We start from the raw sequence: 16,632 nt of genomic DNA, 5'->3' as shown, positions 1-16,632 counted from the left end.
GAAGAGCAACAAAGATGATTAGGGGACTGGAGGCTAAAACAATTGAGTATAAAAAGAAGGACTCGGAGTCACATGATCAGCAGTGCTCCAATACCTCAAAGGCTGTCACAAAGAAGAGGGGGTTAACCTATACTCCAAAGCACCTGAGGGTAGGATAAGAAGCAATGAATGGAAACTAATCAAGGAGAAAAGGAACCTAGAACTAAGGAGAAATTTCCTGACAGAACAATTAATCAGTGGAATTAGTTGCCTCCAAAAGTCGTGGGTGCTCCAACACCACGTTTTTAAGAAGAGATTGGACAACCATTTGTCTGGAGTGTTATTGGGTTTCCTGCTTAAATGAGGGATTGGAGTAGAAGACCTCCAAGGTCCCTTCCAACTCTGTTGTTATTCAGAAGAAGCCGAGAACCTCACCACATGCTGAGTTTTTGCTCTGTGCTTGCACAAACACAAATTTTATTTTCCTGCTTGGCTGTGCTGGGATGCAAATAGAATTGCTACAAGGAAAGTTTTGCAATATGCTTGGTAGTGCAGCTTCCAAGGAACTGAGAGGAACTATCGCTTCACTGGAAGGAACTCCCTTATAGGAGATAAGGCCACTGAAACTACACACTCTATTTTCTGCTTGTCTTTTAAATTTAGCATCGGTGTGGCTTGATAGCTCCCTTTTGCAGCAATCACTCTAGCCGTTTAAAAATCAAAGAACAGAGAATATGAAGTAATGACATGGATTGGATGGTAGATTTGGTGTGAATTGGATGCTGATTCTGCACTCTCTTCTTACTCAACTGGAGGGAGCATGGATGGATGCTGTGCTTGCTCTTGTTCGGATGAGTTTGGCAGTAGTTACAGGGCAGTTTAGACCATCTATCAGGTTAGGCAGGGAATGAAAACTGTAGCAGAGCAGAAGTGCCTTGAGCTTAATACATTTCCAGAATTGAATTCCATGTTCTTAGAGAATTCCATGTTCTTAGAGGATGAACTTACTAGGCAAAATTAACAAAGTCCTTTTGTTGTCTTTGGGATGTTTCTAGCCCCCCCTCTGTGAGGAATACCCTTCTTTCATATCTCCATACAGGCTTTAGAATCTGCCATCTGAGTTGTTGGGGGTGGGAGGGATAGGGCTGCCTGTTTTTTGGCTAATATAGCAATTCCATTGGGTCTGAGAGAAGAAGACACACATTTCCTACTGATCATTCAAAGCTTTGATTAATGTGGCTGTTATAGCAAGTTGAACCTGCAATCATGACTCTCCTTCTTCCTTCTTGCTTAGGACGAAAAAGAAGCTATTACCAAAGCACAGCACTTCTTAGAATCCAACCTGTACTCAGTAGAAGACCCTTACACCATTGTCTTGACTACCTATGCTCTCACACTCCTGCGCAGCCCTTCCGCATCAGCAGCTCTCCGGAAGATGAATGGCATAGCCATTACACAAGGTAAAGATACAACAGCGGTAACCTCTGTATTAGGGTACTTCCACTTTGGGCCCATTGTCGATGCATTTGGATTGGCATAGAGCCATGTGATTCCTTACCATTTGCATCACTGGGAGGTTGAGCCTATTGCTATCCAGCTTAATTGTAACTCAGGCAGAAAGAAACTCATGGGGAAAATCTTATCTGGTTGATAGGGGTTAAAAGGAGCTGAAGGGAATGAGATGCTTTCCCATTAGTGGGAATTCTTAGCTCAGGGGAAAGACATGAAGTAAAACCAGTGGGATCTTGTCTGTGTGTCAGTGTGATAATTGTCCAAAAGCGAAATGCAAAGTTTGGTGTGGGGAGAGAAGAGGGCCTATGGAAGATAAAAAGTCCTTGGAAAATTCTTAAGTGGTGCATCTAAAGGGAGAAGTGATTGGGTAGTGGGTTGGAATATTAGCAACTGCCCAGTTCTGTCCTTGTTCTGTCTGGGTTATGCAACCCTGGGTGGAGTGTATACTGCCAATGTATTTCCTGGTGCAAATGCTCACATGTGCAACATGAAAGGTGAGCAGGCAGACACATACATATGCGTACACAAAAGTGAGACTCAACATAATACCTCTTTACATAGAAGAAAATGAAAATGCCTCCTATGGCCACTGTTGGTAAAATGGTTAGAAAACAGTGCTTTGCATGTTCTACTGATCTTGTGTTCCTCCCCTTCCTCCGCTTTCCTTCTTCCTCTCTTCCCCTCTGCCCCCCTCTTTCAGATGGCTTCACACACTGGAATATAATGGGAACTCTTGCTTCTGGTGAAGACACATTCATGGGATTCAGTGATGGCCTCTCCCAATCAGGTAATTTATTATTTATTTTTATTTTATTGTAAAATTTATTGGCCATTGGCCATTGATCTTAAGGATAACCTTAACTTTGGCACTGCAGCCAGGAGTGAGAGGAGAAAACAGTCCATCAAGAGCACTGGTGTCAACACTTTTTCACAACGCTTTTTGCCTTTGCAGAGCTGGGGTGGGCATGGTCTACAAGTGACGCATCCAGCCCATGGGCTGCCAGTTTGATAGGCCTAATCTAGAGAATTATAGGAAATCTGACGAAGGGGTGGAGGGTTTTTTCTTTGCAATACGTTTATTCATTGGCTGATCTTGTTACCATATCTCTGCCAGTCATGAATATTCTGACAAAGGTTCATTCTCCAAGCTTGTGGGTTGGCTTTCAAATGTTTCGTTATCAGGCTAGGTCTAAACTCTTCAGCAGAGTTTAGGGCAGTGATGGCAAACCTTTTGAGCACTGAGTGGCCAAACCAGAATGCACAGGAGCACAGGAGCACCAGAAACCCAAAGACCAACTGGCCAAGGTGCTCATGCCTATTTTTTGGCTGTTTGGGGGCATTTTTCGGGACGTTTTCAGGCAGTTTTTCAGGCTGTTTTTTAAACCATTTTCAGATCGTTTTTCCAGGCTGTTTTTGGCCATTTTTTGAGCCATTTTCAGGTGAGTTTTCAGGCTGTTTTCGGGGCATTTTAAGGGACATTTTATGGAGCTCTGGCACCTGTGAAGACTAGCTGACTGGCACACATGTGCGTGCCGGAAACCAGAAGAGCAGCTGGCAGTGGCACGCTTGCCCACAGAGAGGGCTCTGTATGCCATAGGTTCACCATCATGGGTTATAGGGATCTCAGCATTCTTCTGTTTATAAGGGCTTCAGGTGTGGGTGTGACATGTGAGGGTCTTGTGATAGGGAGGTTACATCAGGTCGGTGTTATTGGGAGGTGAACTGTTGGTGGGGAGGAGGAGTTGAGTGTGTTGGTTGAGGGTCGTTGCTGTCTCTGGTTGGAAGTTTTTTTCTCCCTACCATAACTGACCTCAAAGATGGTGACTGGCCTATTCTTTGAGAAGAGGGGAGCCCCCTGTATTACTCCTGTGCTGCTGGAGTAGGGAATGCCAACAGCACCTTCTGGCTACTGAGCGGTGAAATGCCCCATTCTGCTCTCTCTCTTTCAGTCGTATCTGCTGAAGTTGAAATGACAGCCTATGCCCTGCTGACGTATACTGTGCTGGGAGATGTTGCATCTGCACTGCCTGTGGTCAAGTGGCTCTCTCAGCAGAGGAATGCGCTGGGTGGTTTCTCATCCACCCAGGTGAGTCTTCAGTGGGGCAGGTAGTTCTGCCTTTAACCAGAAAATGCTTTAGTGAGCCAAGAAGAAATGAGACATTCCAGGGTTCATTACCTACCTGACTTTCATTTCCTTAGAGACCAGAGAAGACTTCTAGGCATTTTTTGGTTATTTGTGTTCTTTTACATAGGGATTAGAAAATGCTCTGCCTCCCCCATCATCGCTCCAGAAATATTGCTAGCAACCCAGAATCCTTATTTATTTTGCTTGAATCCTAAAATTCTCAAGAGTCCTAATTACACTAATCCTTTCTTTTCAAGATATTAAGTCTCCACTACTGATCTATAAGAAGAACACTGGGTTGTGGGTTTAGACTCATGCAATTGTTTTATTGGCTTAATTGAAATTCTGTTCTGCTGTACTTACAAAAAGATCAAGCATAAATTTTACATTGTATCTAATGAGCAGCACTTTTGTGTACAACTACTTGCTCTGTTTTTCCTGTTTGAGAAGGACTATAAGTTAGTATCTCTTTTATAGGTGCGGCCAGGTTTCTATAGAAGAGCTTCGTGTATTATATCTTTTGTAGCTTGTACAGTGAAGAGTATTGTGATACTTAAGGACTAACAAATATTGGTCTAGAAAGCCATGGTAATATCCCATGTGTGTGCAGTCTTCATCTTTGACATCTACCCAGACTTCCATTTCAACATGAATTATTTTTTTTTACATGTAGAAAACTGGCTTGATGGAGAATCTAGCGTTGCTTTTGCCATTATTTTTATTTGCAGAAATACTTCTGGGCCCAGCATGAGTCTGACAGAAAACAGAAAACAAATATCCTAGACATCTGTAGTCAACACTTTGTTTGGAAAGTATCTTTACTTCCCAGAAATAAACAAAACCAAACATCCGCTGGGATGGTCAAGAACGTGGCCTAATATGGCGCAATTCCCACCAGTTTGTCTTTGGATAAATGACTTGCAATCATCTGTCTTCAGAGCAATGATGCCTGCTTTCAAATTGCCACATATGCCTATTAGCTGAAAAATATTGCCTACACTGGCATAAACCAGTGGGGAACTTTTGATCTTCATGATGGCTAACACATTCAGTGGGGTAACTCAGTTTGTGATACCTTTGAAAAAGGAGGCCAAAGCCAGGCTCCTCAGGAACATTGTTCAATTTCTGAGCAAAAGGGAATTCTGGGAGTTGAAATCCACACATCTTAAATTTGCCACATTTGAAAGCATAAGATAAATACCTGCTTCTGTGTAGCAGATAGGAGGATGGAGTGGCAAAGAGAGTAGAATGCAAAGGAGCTTGCATGTGACATTAATTTGGGATTTTTAGCTTTTTTTTTTTTTGTCTCTCTCCCATTTTTCTGAATGACAGGATACTTGTGTGGCCCTCCAAGCTCTGGCGGAATATGCTATCCTGTCTTATATTGGGGGTGTCAACCTCACCATTTCACTGGCCTCTACCAACCTGGACTACCAAGAGACCTTTGAGTTAAACAAAGCCAACAAAAAGCTCCTTCAGACTGCTGTGGTAAAAAGACCTCGCCCTTTTTGTTTCATTCCTGGCACCCTGTACGTATGCTTGTTTACATTCAAATTAAACCCTATTTTCTCTACAGATCCCCTCCATTCCCACAGGGTTATTTGTGAGTGCCAAGGGGGAAGGCTGCTGCCTCCTGCAGGTGAGAAACCTTACATGTTAGTCCCATTCCTGAGCAACAAGCCCGTTTTCACCCTGCTGTTCATCTTTCTTTCTTCCTTCCTTCCTTCCTTCCTTCCTCTTTCTTTTTTTTACTTTCTTCTCCCAATCTTTCTTTCTCTTCCTTCCTTTTTTCTTTTCCTTTCTTTTCCCTCCCTCCCTCCCTCTTTCTTTCTTTCTTTCTTTCTTTCTTTCTTTCTTTCCTTCTTTCTTTCTTTCTTTCTTTCTTCATATTTCTTAACCGCCCATCTCCCTATTATACACAGGGTGGTGTATAATAACATCAATGAAATTATGCATTAAAATCAGAATAATTTAGGATTATTATTTTTTAAAATTATAAAAACATTGTAAATATTTAACAAAATAATAAAGTATTTATACTTCTTGACTGCCTGTTTCTCATGGGAAGATGCAGATGCAGTGCTTTCTCCTTATATTGGCCAGATTGATGTCTCCTACAATATCCCGGATCCTGTGGCTAAGCCAGCTTTCCAGCTCCTGGTGAACCTGCAAGAGCCCAAGCTGAAGAGGCACCGTCGAGCCTCACGCCTACCTAAGCTTGTCTCTGCAGAGGAAAATCGTTCAGGGACCACCCGTCGGGACCGGGTTCTGGGCGATGATGATGATCCTGCCTCCGATCAGGACCATCAGGAGTACAAAGTGATGGTGGAGGTGTGCATGAGGTGAGACTCACCAAGTCAGTAGTCCTGTGTGTAGCCTCCACTGGTGGCCCCAAATTTCAGCCTCGTAAGGGAGAAGAACAGTTATTACATTCTGCTTTTGAAAGCAAAGAAGTCAAATGAAAAGACAGACTTTGTTTCATGCTCATCTATTTGTGTCTATAATTCAAATTGACTTAGAGTTTAAAACCCGAATTGATCAGAAAATAGGATATTATTGTCCTGATTTGTATCTGCCCCTAGCACAGTCTTTAAAGAGAACAACTTGTCTTTGTAGATCATCCTTTACTTGGCTTGTAAATTAAGCCATTTTCTGGATTTGCACAACACATAAAACCATAAACAATTAGATGGGTTGGGCTTGGACAGTATATCAGGCCAGAACTTAACCAACCAACTCAAGGCTAAACTAACAAACTAAGCATGTAGCATGAATACAGTTACTAGATCTGCCCTGCTTCACAATATGGTCTGAATTGGTTGGCTTTGAAGCGGGAGTCCAGAAAATCTTTAGCAAAGGAAGGAGGAGGGAAGGTAAGTTACTTCTCCCATCCTTCTAAGAGTGGGGATATCCCTGTTCAGTTATCTGTTTCCAGTGAGAACAACCTGGCCTCCTTTATTCTTCAAAGAATGTAAATGTTTATGAACTAGACTGTCCATCCCCTTTTTCCATTAATGCTGCTAATAGTTTTAAGGAGATTTAGGAAGCAGCCATTTGGCCCCATTCCCTCAATTCTGGCTGTGGGTATTTGAGCCTCTTCTTACTGGAAACATTTCATCTTTAGTTCTGAACAGGGTTGCATTGTCCCATTTGGGTCTGGTGCCCAATCTGGGGTTCTTCTGGACTTATAGCTCCTACTTAAAAACAACAAATGGCAGCTGTGTCCAGGGAAGCCTTCATACAAGTTCATCTCGTGCACCAGTTGCTCTCCTTCCTGGACCTGGAGATCCTTCTTTCATTCAGTCGTACCTCGATCACTTCATGAAAGGATTCTTGCAAGAACTATCTTGAAAACCATTCAGAAGCTGTAATTGATCCAGAATACAGCAGCATGAGCAATCATGGCTGTTCCATGCCAACACGCCTGCTCTGTGAGTTTCACTGGTTACCAGTTGGCTTCTGGGGCTGGTGGCCACCTTTAAAACCCTGCATGTCATGGGGCCTACTTATGGAGATATAGTCAGTCTCCCATGTTGCTACCTATCTGGTAAGGTCTGGCCGAGTCGGCTTCCTCCTGGTTCCCTCAATTAAATAATGTCATCTGCCGAATTTTGCTGTTGCAGCCCTTGTCTTCTAGATTAGCATCTCCCTAGAGATACACTGTACATGACACACACATACACACACACTGTCATCCAAATAGCTGGAACGACTTGATTCAGTCATTTGTTAATTATTTTTCTTTTCCCTTTCCTTCTGGTTTGTTGTCCTGAGAAGGTGGCTTCACTCTGGCTCCTCCAACATGGCAGTTCTGGAGGTACCTTTGTTCTCAGGTTTCCGAGCCGACATCGAAAGCCTAGAAAAGGTGATTCTTGTGGTCCTTTCTACCAATCTTCTATTTTTGTCTTTTAAAGCCTAGGGATATTCCACAGTGTCATGCCCTTTTAGAGTTCTGTACGAGGTTAAAGAATGTCAGTTGGTCTTACCTGAACTGCATGTCTAGAAGCTGGCATGGGAGCAGTCACCTGTGAGTATTATCATGGCCCATTTGCCCGGAGACGGAGGTAATTTTGAGGCCACTCCCTCTACTTCCTCCTCGTGACTCCCCAGATTAACCGACGGTACAGTCCAAGAAGAGCCTGGGAAGGAAGGGAACAGGAAAACACAAAACAACAACTCCCTCCCCCAGGCCTGACTGACCTACAACTAATCTCCCTCAGGGCCCTGTGCGCAGGTGCGCACAGAATGGGCAGGTAGTGGCTGCTCCCACGCCAGCTTCTAGACATGCAGTTCAGGTAAGACCAACTGACAGTCTCAGAAACAGAGTGTGGGAGGAGTCACCTGTGGGACATACCAAAACTAGATGTCCATGAGAGGGAATTATTGGGCCTGAGCCCCCTGAGTGTCCAGCACTCTCTGAAGAACTGTCCTACCAAATGATGCCTCTGTAGAGGCATAGGCATCCAGCCAGTAATGTCTAATGAAGGGAGAAGGCGAGGCCCAAGCGGCCGCCCTGCATATGTCCTCAATGGCTGCCTGGGTAGCCCAGGCCGCAGAGGTTGCTGCACTCCTGGTGGAGTACACAGTTACGCCCTCTGGAACTGGGATCCCCTGTGCCTCATAGGCCTTAGTGATGGCTAGCCTAATCCACTGATTAGGTGGCAGGCGATACCTTTGACCCCTGGTAGAAGCCTGGAAGGAGACGAAAAGCACCTCCGACTTTCTGAAGGCAGCTGTGCGTTTGAAGTATATACGCAGTGCCCTACATACGTCCAGGCGATGCCAGGACCTTTCCCTTTCTCTGGAAGGTGCCAGACAGAGGTCCAGGAGCACCACCTCCTGAGCCCTATGGAAGGGGGCGTTGACCTTGGGAAGGAAAGCAGGGTTGAGTCTGAGAACCACCCTGTTGTTGTGGAAGGTGCACAAATCTGCCCTGGCAGATAAGGCATTGATCTCAGACACCAGCCTAGCTGAGGTGATGGCAACCAGGAACGCCATCTTAAGCGTAAGGAGCTGGAAGGTTACCTCCCTCAGAGGCTCGAAGGACGCCTCTGTAAACGCCTGGAGCACTGTGGGAAGGTCCCAGGTGGGAAACCAATGGATCAACGGGAGCCGAAGATTAGCCACCCCTCTGAGGAACCTCTTTATGACCGGGTGCTGGGATAAGGTCCTAGAACCCACCTCCCCAATGATCGTGGCCAAGGCTGAGACCTGCCTTCTGAGGGTACTGTGGGCCAGACCTTTTTCTAACCCATCCTGGAGAAACTCCAGTACCTGCGGCGCTGATGCTGAGGTCGGATCTACCTGGGCCAACCTGCACCGTGTTACAAAGAAACTCCAGGTTGCATCGTAAATGCGTGTGGTGGACTTCTTTCTGAAAGCCTCAATGGTCCTGATCACCCTGGCTGAGAACTGTGCCTCCCTCAGCTGTTCCCGCTCAAGCACCAAGCAGTTGGAGCACTCCAGATCCAGGTGATCCAGACTCCCCTGGCGCAGAGCTACCTCGTCCCTGGGAATCCTCCAATGAGGCAAAACCAACAGACCCACTAGGTCCGCAAACCAGGGAGGCCTGGGCCAGTGGGGCACTATCAGGATCACTTCTGCCCTCTCTATAACTAGCTTCCTCAAAACCCCGGGAAGGAGAGAAAGGGGAGGGAAGGCATAAAGGAGGCCTGATGGCCATCTGCAACAAAGGGCATCGATGTCCATCGCTCCTCGGGCCGGGAACCAGAAGATGAACCTTGGAACCTGGGCATTCAATGGGGTGGCGAAGAGATCCACTGTTGGCTGACTGAATCTTTGGCAAATCTCCTTGAAGATGCACCGTCCACCGTCTCCCTGCTGAGCCAGTCTGCCTGTCGGTTGTTCACCCCGGAGATGTGTTCCACCTGAATCGACAAGAGATTCCTCTCCTCCCAGTTGCCCAGTTGAACTGCCTTGTCGCGAAGCGCCAAGGAGTGCGTGCCCCCTTGCTTGTTCACATGAGCTTTGGCCACCACGTTGTCCATCAGGACCAGGAGATGTTGACCAGCCACTGCCTCCTTGAAGTGTTGCAGCGCCAAGTGAATCGCCCCGAGCTCTAGCCAGTTGATGTTCTTCTGTAGATCCGTGGGCGTCCACCTTCCCTGAGCTATCTGAGACTGAAGGTGTGCCCCCCAGCCAAACAGACTCATGTCTGCAGTCAGAGTCAACCTGTCTGGTTCCCTGAAGAGGGAGCCCTTGGACAGTGCCGGGGACATCCACCAACGGAAGGAGAAAAATACCTGGGGTGGCACTAAGACCTTGAAGAAGGCATCGCTCATCCCGTCTCTCTGGTGCGGTAGCAGGAACCACTGTAGCTCTCTGGCATGGAGGCAAGCCCAAGGCACTATCCCAATGCAGAAGATGAACTTGCCCAGGAGCCTGGAGAGAAGGACTACTGGAACAGAACGTGTCTTGTGGATCTCCCGGATCAACTCCAAAATACTGACCCTACACTCCTGTGACAAAAACACCTCACAAGCCACCGAGTCAATGATGGTTCCCAAATGTTGGAGCTTAGTGGTAGGGGTGAGAACCCTAGGGTCTGGAGAGTGGCAATAGTGAGAGCCAGGTCCCTCTCAGCTCGGTCCGCCATAGTGGCCAGCGCAAGGATGTCAAGAGAGCCAAGGTGGCGCAGTGGTTAAATGCAGCACTGCAGGCTACTGCTAGATCAGCAGGTCAGCGGTTCAAATCTCACCGGCTCAGGGTTGACTCAGCCTTCCATCCTTCCGAGGTGGGTAAAATGAGGACCCAGATTGTTGGGGGCAATATGCTGACTCTCTGTAAACCGCTTAGAGAGGCCTGAAAGGCCTATGAAGCGGTATATAAGTCTACTGCTATTGTCCTCTAAATAGCAATGTAACCGGATTGGGAAGGACCGGAGATGACCTGCAGCTACAGCTAACACCTTGGTGAAGGTCCTAGGGGCAGATGCCAACCCAAAGGGAAGGGCCCTGTATTGGTAATGCACCTCTCCATATGCACACCTAAGGAATTTACGGTGGTCCGGTGCGATCTTGATGTGGAGGTACACATCCGTGAGATCAATGGATGCTAAGAAGTCACCCTGTCTGATACCTTCTAAGATGGATTTGAGGGAAGCCATTTTAAATTTGGCTGACAAGGGAATAAACATTGATTGGTGGCCATATCTCCAAATTCAAAACAAACACAAATTCGATCTAGCACAACCTGGCTTCCAGAACAAGAACCAGGAATTAGATAAAATTTTAATTGGACCAGATGAGAAATTAATTTCAAAAATATACAACTGCTTACTGATTCGAAAAACGGAAGCAGAAAGGGTAAAAGAAGTCATGGTAACCTGGGCCCAAAACATTGGCCACACAATAGACCTAGACGACTGGGAAAGAGTCTGGGAATGGAACCTAAAATTGACAAAGTCGACGGCCTATAAAGAAAATATATATATAAAATGTTCTACCGCTGGCATCTTCCACCGACAAGACTGGCGAAAATGTCTTCAAAAGTTTCGGCCATATGCTGGAAATGTAAAACGGTGCTGGGCACGTACTACCATATGTGATGGACGTGTCCGGTAGCCAAAGCATATTGGAAGCAAATACTAGGATGGCTGAATGGAATCCTGTCAATTAAACTATGCCTTAAGCCGGAAACTTTCTTATTAGGAATAATAGATCAAAAAATTTGCAAATCTGACCAATACCTCCTAGTCCATATTCTGACAGCGTCAAGGATTGTTTACGCACAGTGCTGGAAGAGTGAAAATGCCCCCACCAACACTATGGTGATGAATAAAATTTTAGAACTAGCAGAAATGAACAGACTGACGATGCGAATTAATGACAAAGAAGACACAGACTTTTACACAGTCTGAGAGAAGCTATACAAATGGCTTGATGAGTCAGTGAAGACCTAGACATAAAAAGAGATAGCTGACTAACCTAATACGATTAAACCAATAACTCAAATGAACAATATACAACAACTGAGAGATAAACGAAAGGAGAAATGTATCAGGGGCGAGAACCCACCGTCGAGCAATTTTGTTACGCTACAATGTTGGGAAAACTTTAAAAAGCTGATAGGAAATCTGCTATAATTACCTGCATGAAATTAGCGATCAAACTTCATTTTAGATGAGGCGAGAGGACTTATAATCCTTGCCTCTTCAAGCAAGGAAAGGGAAAGAAAACCAGGTTGTCCTCAGCAGAGGAAAATATGCAAATGTAATAAAGGTTAGAAGGGAGGGAGGGAGGGCAGTAGGGAAGTCAGGATGGAGAGGAGAAAGGAGAGGAATAGGAAAGGCAGAAGAAGGGGGGAAGGATAAAGAGGAGGAAGAGAAAGAAGAGAAGGGAAAGAAGGTGGGAAGAAAGAAGGAGAGGAGAAAGAGGAAAAACTGGGGAAGGAAGGAGGGAGGGAAGAGAAGAGGGTAGTAAAGAGGGAAAGAGGGAGGGAAAGAAAGAGAGAAGGAGAGTTGAAAGGAAGGAGGGAAGGAGGGAGGAAAGGAGGGAGATTAAAAGGAAGGAGGAGGGAAAGAGGCAGGGAAGGAGGAAAGGTATGTGAGAAGGAGGGGGGGACCGAGGGAGAGAAAGGACGGGGAAGGAAAGGAGGAAAGGAGAAAAGAAAGGAGGGAAGGCAGGGGAGAAGGAAGTAAGGGGGGGAGGGAAGAAAAGAGGGAGGGAAAGATACCTAACCTTTGATGTTTATAATGATTTGATAGTATGGGAATATCTCGAAATGTAGTTGTATTGTTTGTTACAAGTTATGGATGTTGTATTTTCTTTTTACCAATAAAATCTTTAAAAAATTTTTTTAAAAAATAAATAAATAAATTTCCGGTAGACCAGTCTGGAGTTCAACAATTTAAAGTCTAAGATTGCCCTACACCCCCCTGCACTTTTAGGAACTATGAACAGATTGGAATAAAACCCTAAACCCTTCTCCTCTTCCGGGACCAACTCCACTGCCCTGATGTCTAGCAAATGCCGAATGGCCTTGCGCATAAGGGAACACTTAGCTGGATTCTTGGAGGAAGGGAAAAGACGGAACCTAGTCGGGGATGGGAACGAAACTCTAACTGTAAACTAAACTCAACCATCTGAAGAACCCATGCATCAGTGGCGATGCGATTCCAGCGATCCGCAAACAAGGTAAGGCGACTGCCGATCAGGTGATCCGATCCTGAATCACTTGTTCCTGCAGTAGGGACGGCCACACACCCCTCGAAAGGGACGCTTACTGGGTTGTTGGTACCTGTCCCTAGAAAAATTCCTATCCCCCTGTCTGGGGTATCTGGGAGCAGAATACCTCAGCTGTTGGAAGTCCTGCTCAGGGGGTCGATAGGAGGACCTCCTGGGGTAAGGCGCAGGGCATTGGTCAGAGCGCTTAGTCGTGGAAGGGAAGACCTTGCACTTGTTCTTGTCCTTGATAAGGATAGGGTCAAGGGAAGCTCCGAACAGTTTGTCTCCTGTGTACTCCGCCCCCGCCAAATGCCACTTTGCCCGGGACTCTGCTTGCCAATTGTGCAGCCAGAGGAGGCACCTGGAAGCCGCCGAAGAAGATAGAGCCCTGGAAGAATACTGGACCACATCCAGTGAAGCATCAGCTGAAAACTGGGTGGCCGCCATCAACTTCTTGATGTCTTGCAATAGTCGCACCTCTGAAGTGTGGGTTCGATCACGAAGCTGTTCCAGCCAAAAGAGAGTGGACCTGTTGAAAAACGAAGCAACAGCAGCCACCCTCATCGCCCACGGCCTGAAAGGTCTTCCACAGAACCAGCTCCGCCTTCTTATTCTCTGCCTACAGACAGTTGGAAATATCACCACCCTTCAGACCTTCCGCGCAGCCCTCAAGAGCTGGCTATCCTGTCAGGCCTGGGGGTAAAGATTATAATTCGCCCCCACCCGAATGCTGAATGAATGTTGTTTATTCTTTTAATTACGTGTTATGTTATATGTTATTGTATGTATCCCCTCCCATATAAGTTGTTAGCCGCCCTGAGTCCCCTCAGGGAAAAGGGCGGCCTATAAATAAACTTATTCTAATTCTAATTCAGTCACCACTGCAGAGGCGGAGGCCAGGACAGCCACTGGGACATCTATATCTGGAACCTCCAGTGCTTGGGCAAAGGTTGCGTTAAGATTGTAAAACCTGCAATCATTACTGCCTGGAGTGGGAAACGTGCCCGGCTTAGCACACTGAGATTTGAGCACCTCCATAAATAAATCAGGGGTAGGAATCTCTTCCTTTTCTATGTGTGGCTTATAAAAGGGCCCCTTCTTGGTCCTCCCCACTGGAGGTGGAGGCAGTAGCTATTTGAAAAGGGCCTGGGGTGCTGTCAGATCTGTAGTAGCCCTGGCCTTGCGAAGCAGGGAACCAAACAAGGGGGGAGGAAACAAGCCAGCAAATAGCAGGGGCCTCTGGAACCTGGGAATCTTCGTCCTCAGCGAAGGCCACGTCCTTCTGCCCCTCTTCTTCTAATCCTGACCACTCACTAGCCATGGAAGGGGAATCCGATCTGCACTCTCTAGCTGCAGAAGATTGGGGTTGGCCTGGATGACCTCGTGGGGTGCCATGAGAAAATATTCGTCTAGAGGCTTGAAATTGATGCTGCATGCCCGATGAGATGCCCTGAGCAATGGCACGGGCAATCACATTCTGAAAACCTTCAGAAAGCTCTCGATAAGCCGGCAAAAGGCTAGGGGGCTCAGCAGATTGAGGAGCCAAGCATGGCCTGGAGGAAACAGCTGCCCTGAAGCCAAAGGGATCTCCCCAGTGTCCTGAAGACTGGGCAGGAGACAGAGGGAGGGATAGGGGGCTAGCCTCCCTCGCAGAGCCACGTGGGGAACCAGGAAAACCCATTTGGACCTCTGGCAAGGGTAAAGGCTGGAGAGGAGAGCGTGACCTGGATGAGGAAGGACTGATTTCCTACCTTATCCTTCTACCAGCTGCCCTGGTGATGCGGGGCTCCTTTCTAGGCTCTCTCCTTCTAACAGATTTAGAGATGGCCTTCCTTGTGGTAGACCTCCCCCTTGTCCCCTCACCTGGATCTGAATCCCCTGGTGATCTATGGGCAGCCCCCTCCCGCTCCTCGTGGCATCCGCCATCGCTTTATTCACAGTTGTTGCCTTCCCACCTCCTCTCATGCTGCCAACCAGCCTGGGCTTCTACGCGCGGTCCGGAGCTCCTTCAGACCGGCGCCACCCACAACCACGCCGCCGATCCGCAGCCCAAAGAGGCCGTCCCACCACTGAAACAAAGGGACCCTCCCCGGATTACCGGTGGAGCACAGGACCGAAGGATCCTTCCCAGCAGTGTTCCTGGGCGCTTGTGGCGGCTGCAGACAAACACGCCGATCTCCGTGTCCCACCACGTGCATCCCAAGATGGCCGCCATCCAAGATGGCGATCGCTGACCACACAGTCCAATTGCAAGCCGGCTCTGATCGAGCCACTCCCTCAGAAGCCTCCTGAGTGCTCCGCGACCCCCACCAATGGAACCAGGGGTCGCACGGACAGCGCCCTCCGGCGCGCGGCCTGGAGCGTCCCCTTTAACCAACCAGCAGCTTGTGGTCTCCCCAGTAAAGCAGCAAGCCCAGCTTGTGCAGAGAAAAAGTCTTAAATAACACAGAGATGCAAAGAAGAGAAGTGGAAGAAATTACAAGTGGGAAAAAAGCTAAAGACAAATTTAAATTAACCAAAAGAACCTCGAAACCAATGGAGTCAGAAAAAGTACTCCTTCTGGGCCGAAGACTGAGGTTAATCTGGGGAGTCACAAGGAGGAAGTAGAGCGAGTGACCTCAAAATTACCTCAGTCTCCGGGCAAATGGGCCGTAATAATACCCACAGGTGACTCCTTCTCCTCACCCCGCTTCTGAGACTAGATTTATATATTTAATAGATTTAAATGTATATATTTAATAGATTTAAATGTATATATTTAATAGATTCCTACAACATTGTCAAATAATTTACTAAGACTGTATTACTATTATTCTTCTCTTCCTTCCTAGTATCTATCTTTTCCCACTTATGACTATAACCATGTTGCTTGTATCTTTCAATTTATATTGTTTTATTTTTTTACTAGTACAATTTGATAGCTTATTAGTAACCTTAGTACTAAGTGTTCTAACTTTTTATTCTTGATGATTGTATTTTATTCTCCTTATGTACATTGAGAGCATATGCACCAAAGACAAATTCCTGTGGGTCCAATCACACTTGATCAATAAAAAATTCTATTCTATTCTACTCTGCTCTGCTCTGCTCTACTCTACTCTACTCTACTCTACTCTACTCTACTCTACTCTACTCTACTCTATTCTAAAGGAACTTTAACAAAAACAAAGCTGGAAAGGATGTTGATAAACACAAAATGGGGAGGCAGATGAAGTCGGACAGAAAGATCTTTTCCCTTCAGTGGAATTAGATAAGAGGTAGCCCATCTGAGGTTCCAGGGCTGTGTGGTGTAGTACTGGAGAGCCTCATAAATTGTTAATTTTTAATGGGCAGAAAAGAAAAACATAATTGGAAGATTATGGTTTTATACTAGTTAGAGTGCATTTTAATTAAATATAAATGAGTTGAAATTAGACTTTGTTCTTGTCCTGGCCACACCCACTGCCTTCTGGGGCACAGCTTCCAATATGTCATAGCAGGCCAATGTGATCCGCACTCCAGAAAAAGTTGAACATCTCTAAATAGGAGCCTCAGATAAATTCATTGTGTGATTTGCTCCTTTCCCCTTTATCCAATAAAACAATTAAAATAAATAGTTCTGGATGACTATAGACCACTTTGGGGGCTTGATGGATGAAACCTGCTCTCCTTGTTCATGCAAGCACTTGCTCTTTGTTGGTTCTTATCTCATTTCTTGCCACATTTTTTTCATTCCTTTTTTTTTTTAATCTTATTTTACTTCATTCAAAAAATATATAACAGTTTCAAAAATGTGCAGTTCTTCGTTTGCCAGTTTGCTTGTCCAGTTTCAATCTGGTGGACGGAGATGAT

The 16,632-nt window shown here is 46.2% G+C and overlaps 1 protein-coding gene across 1 annotated transcript in view; it reads left to right on the top strand.

The window, feature by feature from the left end:
* CPAMD8 (C3 and PZP like alpha-2-macroglobulin domain containing 8) overlaps positions 1–16,632 on the top strand; it is a 70,929-nt gene that overhangs the window by 48,636 nt on the left and 5,661 nt on the right. Inside the window, exons 30-36 of the mRNA XM_032238149.1 lie at positions 1,274–1,439; positions 2,192–2,278; positions 3,441–3,577; positions 4,949–5,104; positions 5,193–5,255; positions 5,720–5,958; positions 7,394–7,481. Coding sequence (XP_032094040.1) covers positions 1,274–1,439; positions 2,192–2,278; positions 3,441–3,577; positions 4,949–5,104; positions 5,193–5,255; positions 5,720–5,958; positions 7,394–7,481 — 936 coding nt within the window. The remainder of the gene's footprint in view (positions 1–1,273; positions 1,440–2,191; positions 2,279–3,440; positions 3,578–4,948; positions 5,105–5,192; positions 5,256–5,719; positions 5,959–7,393; positions 7,482–16,632) is intronic.

This window comes from Thamnophis elegans, chromosome 1, assembly GCF_009769535.1.
Source record: "Thamnophis elegans isolate rThaEle1 chromosome 1, rThaEle1.pri, whole genome shotgun sequence".
Taxonomy (NCBI): domain Eukaryota; kingdom Metazoa; phylum Chordata; class Lepidosauria; order Squamata; family Colubridae; genus Thamnophis; species Thamnophis elegans.
The sequence above is the reverse complement of the archived record's forward strand: the minus strand, read 5'-3'. Positions and strand labels throughout refer to the sequence as shown.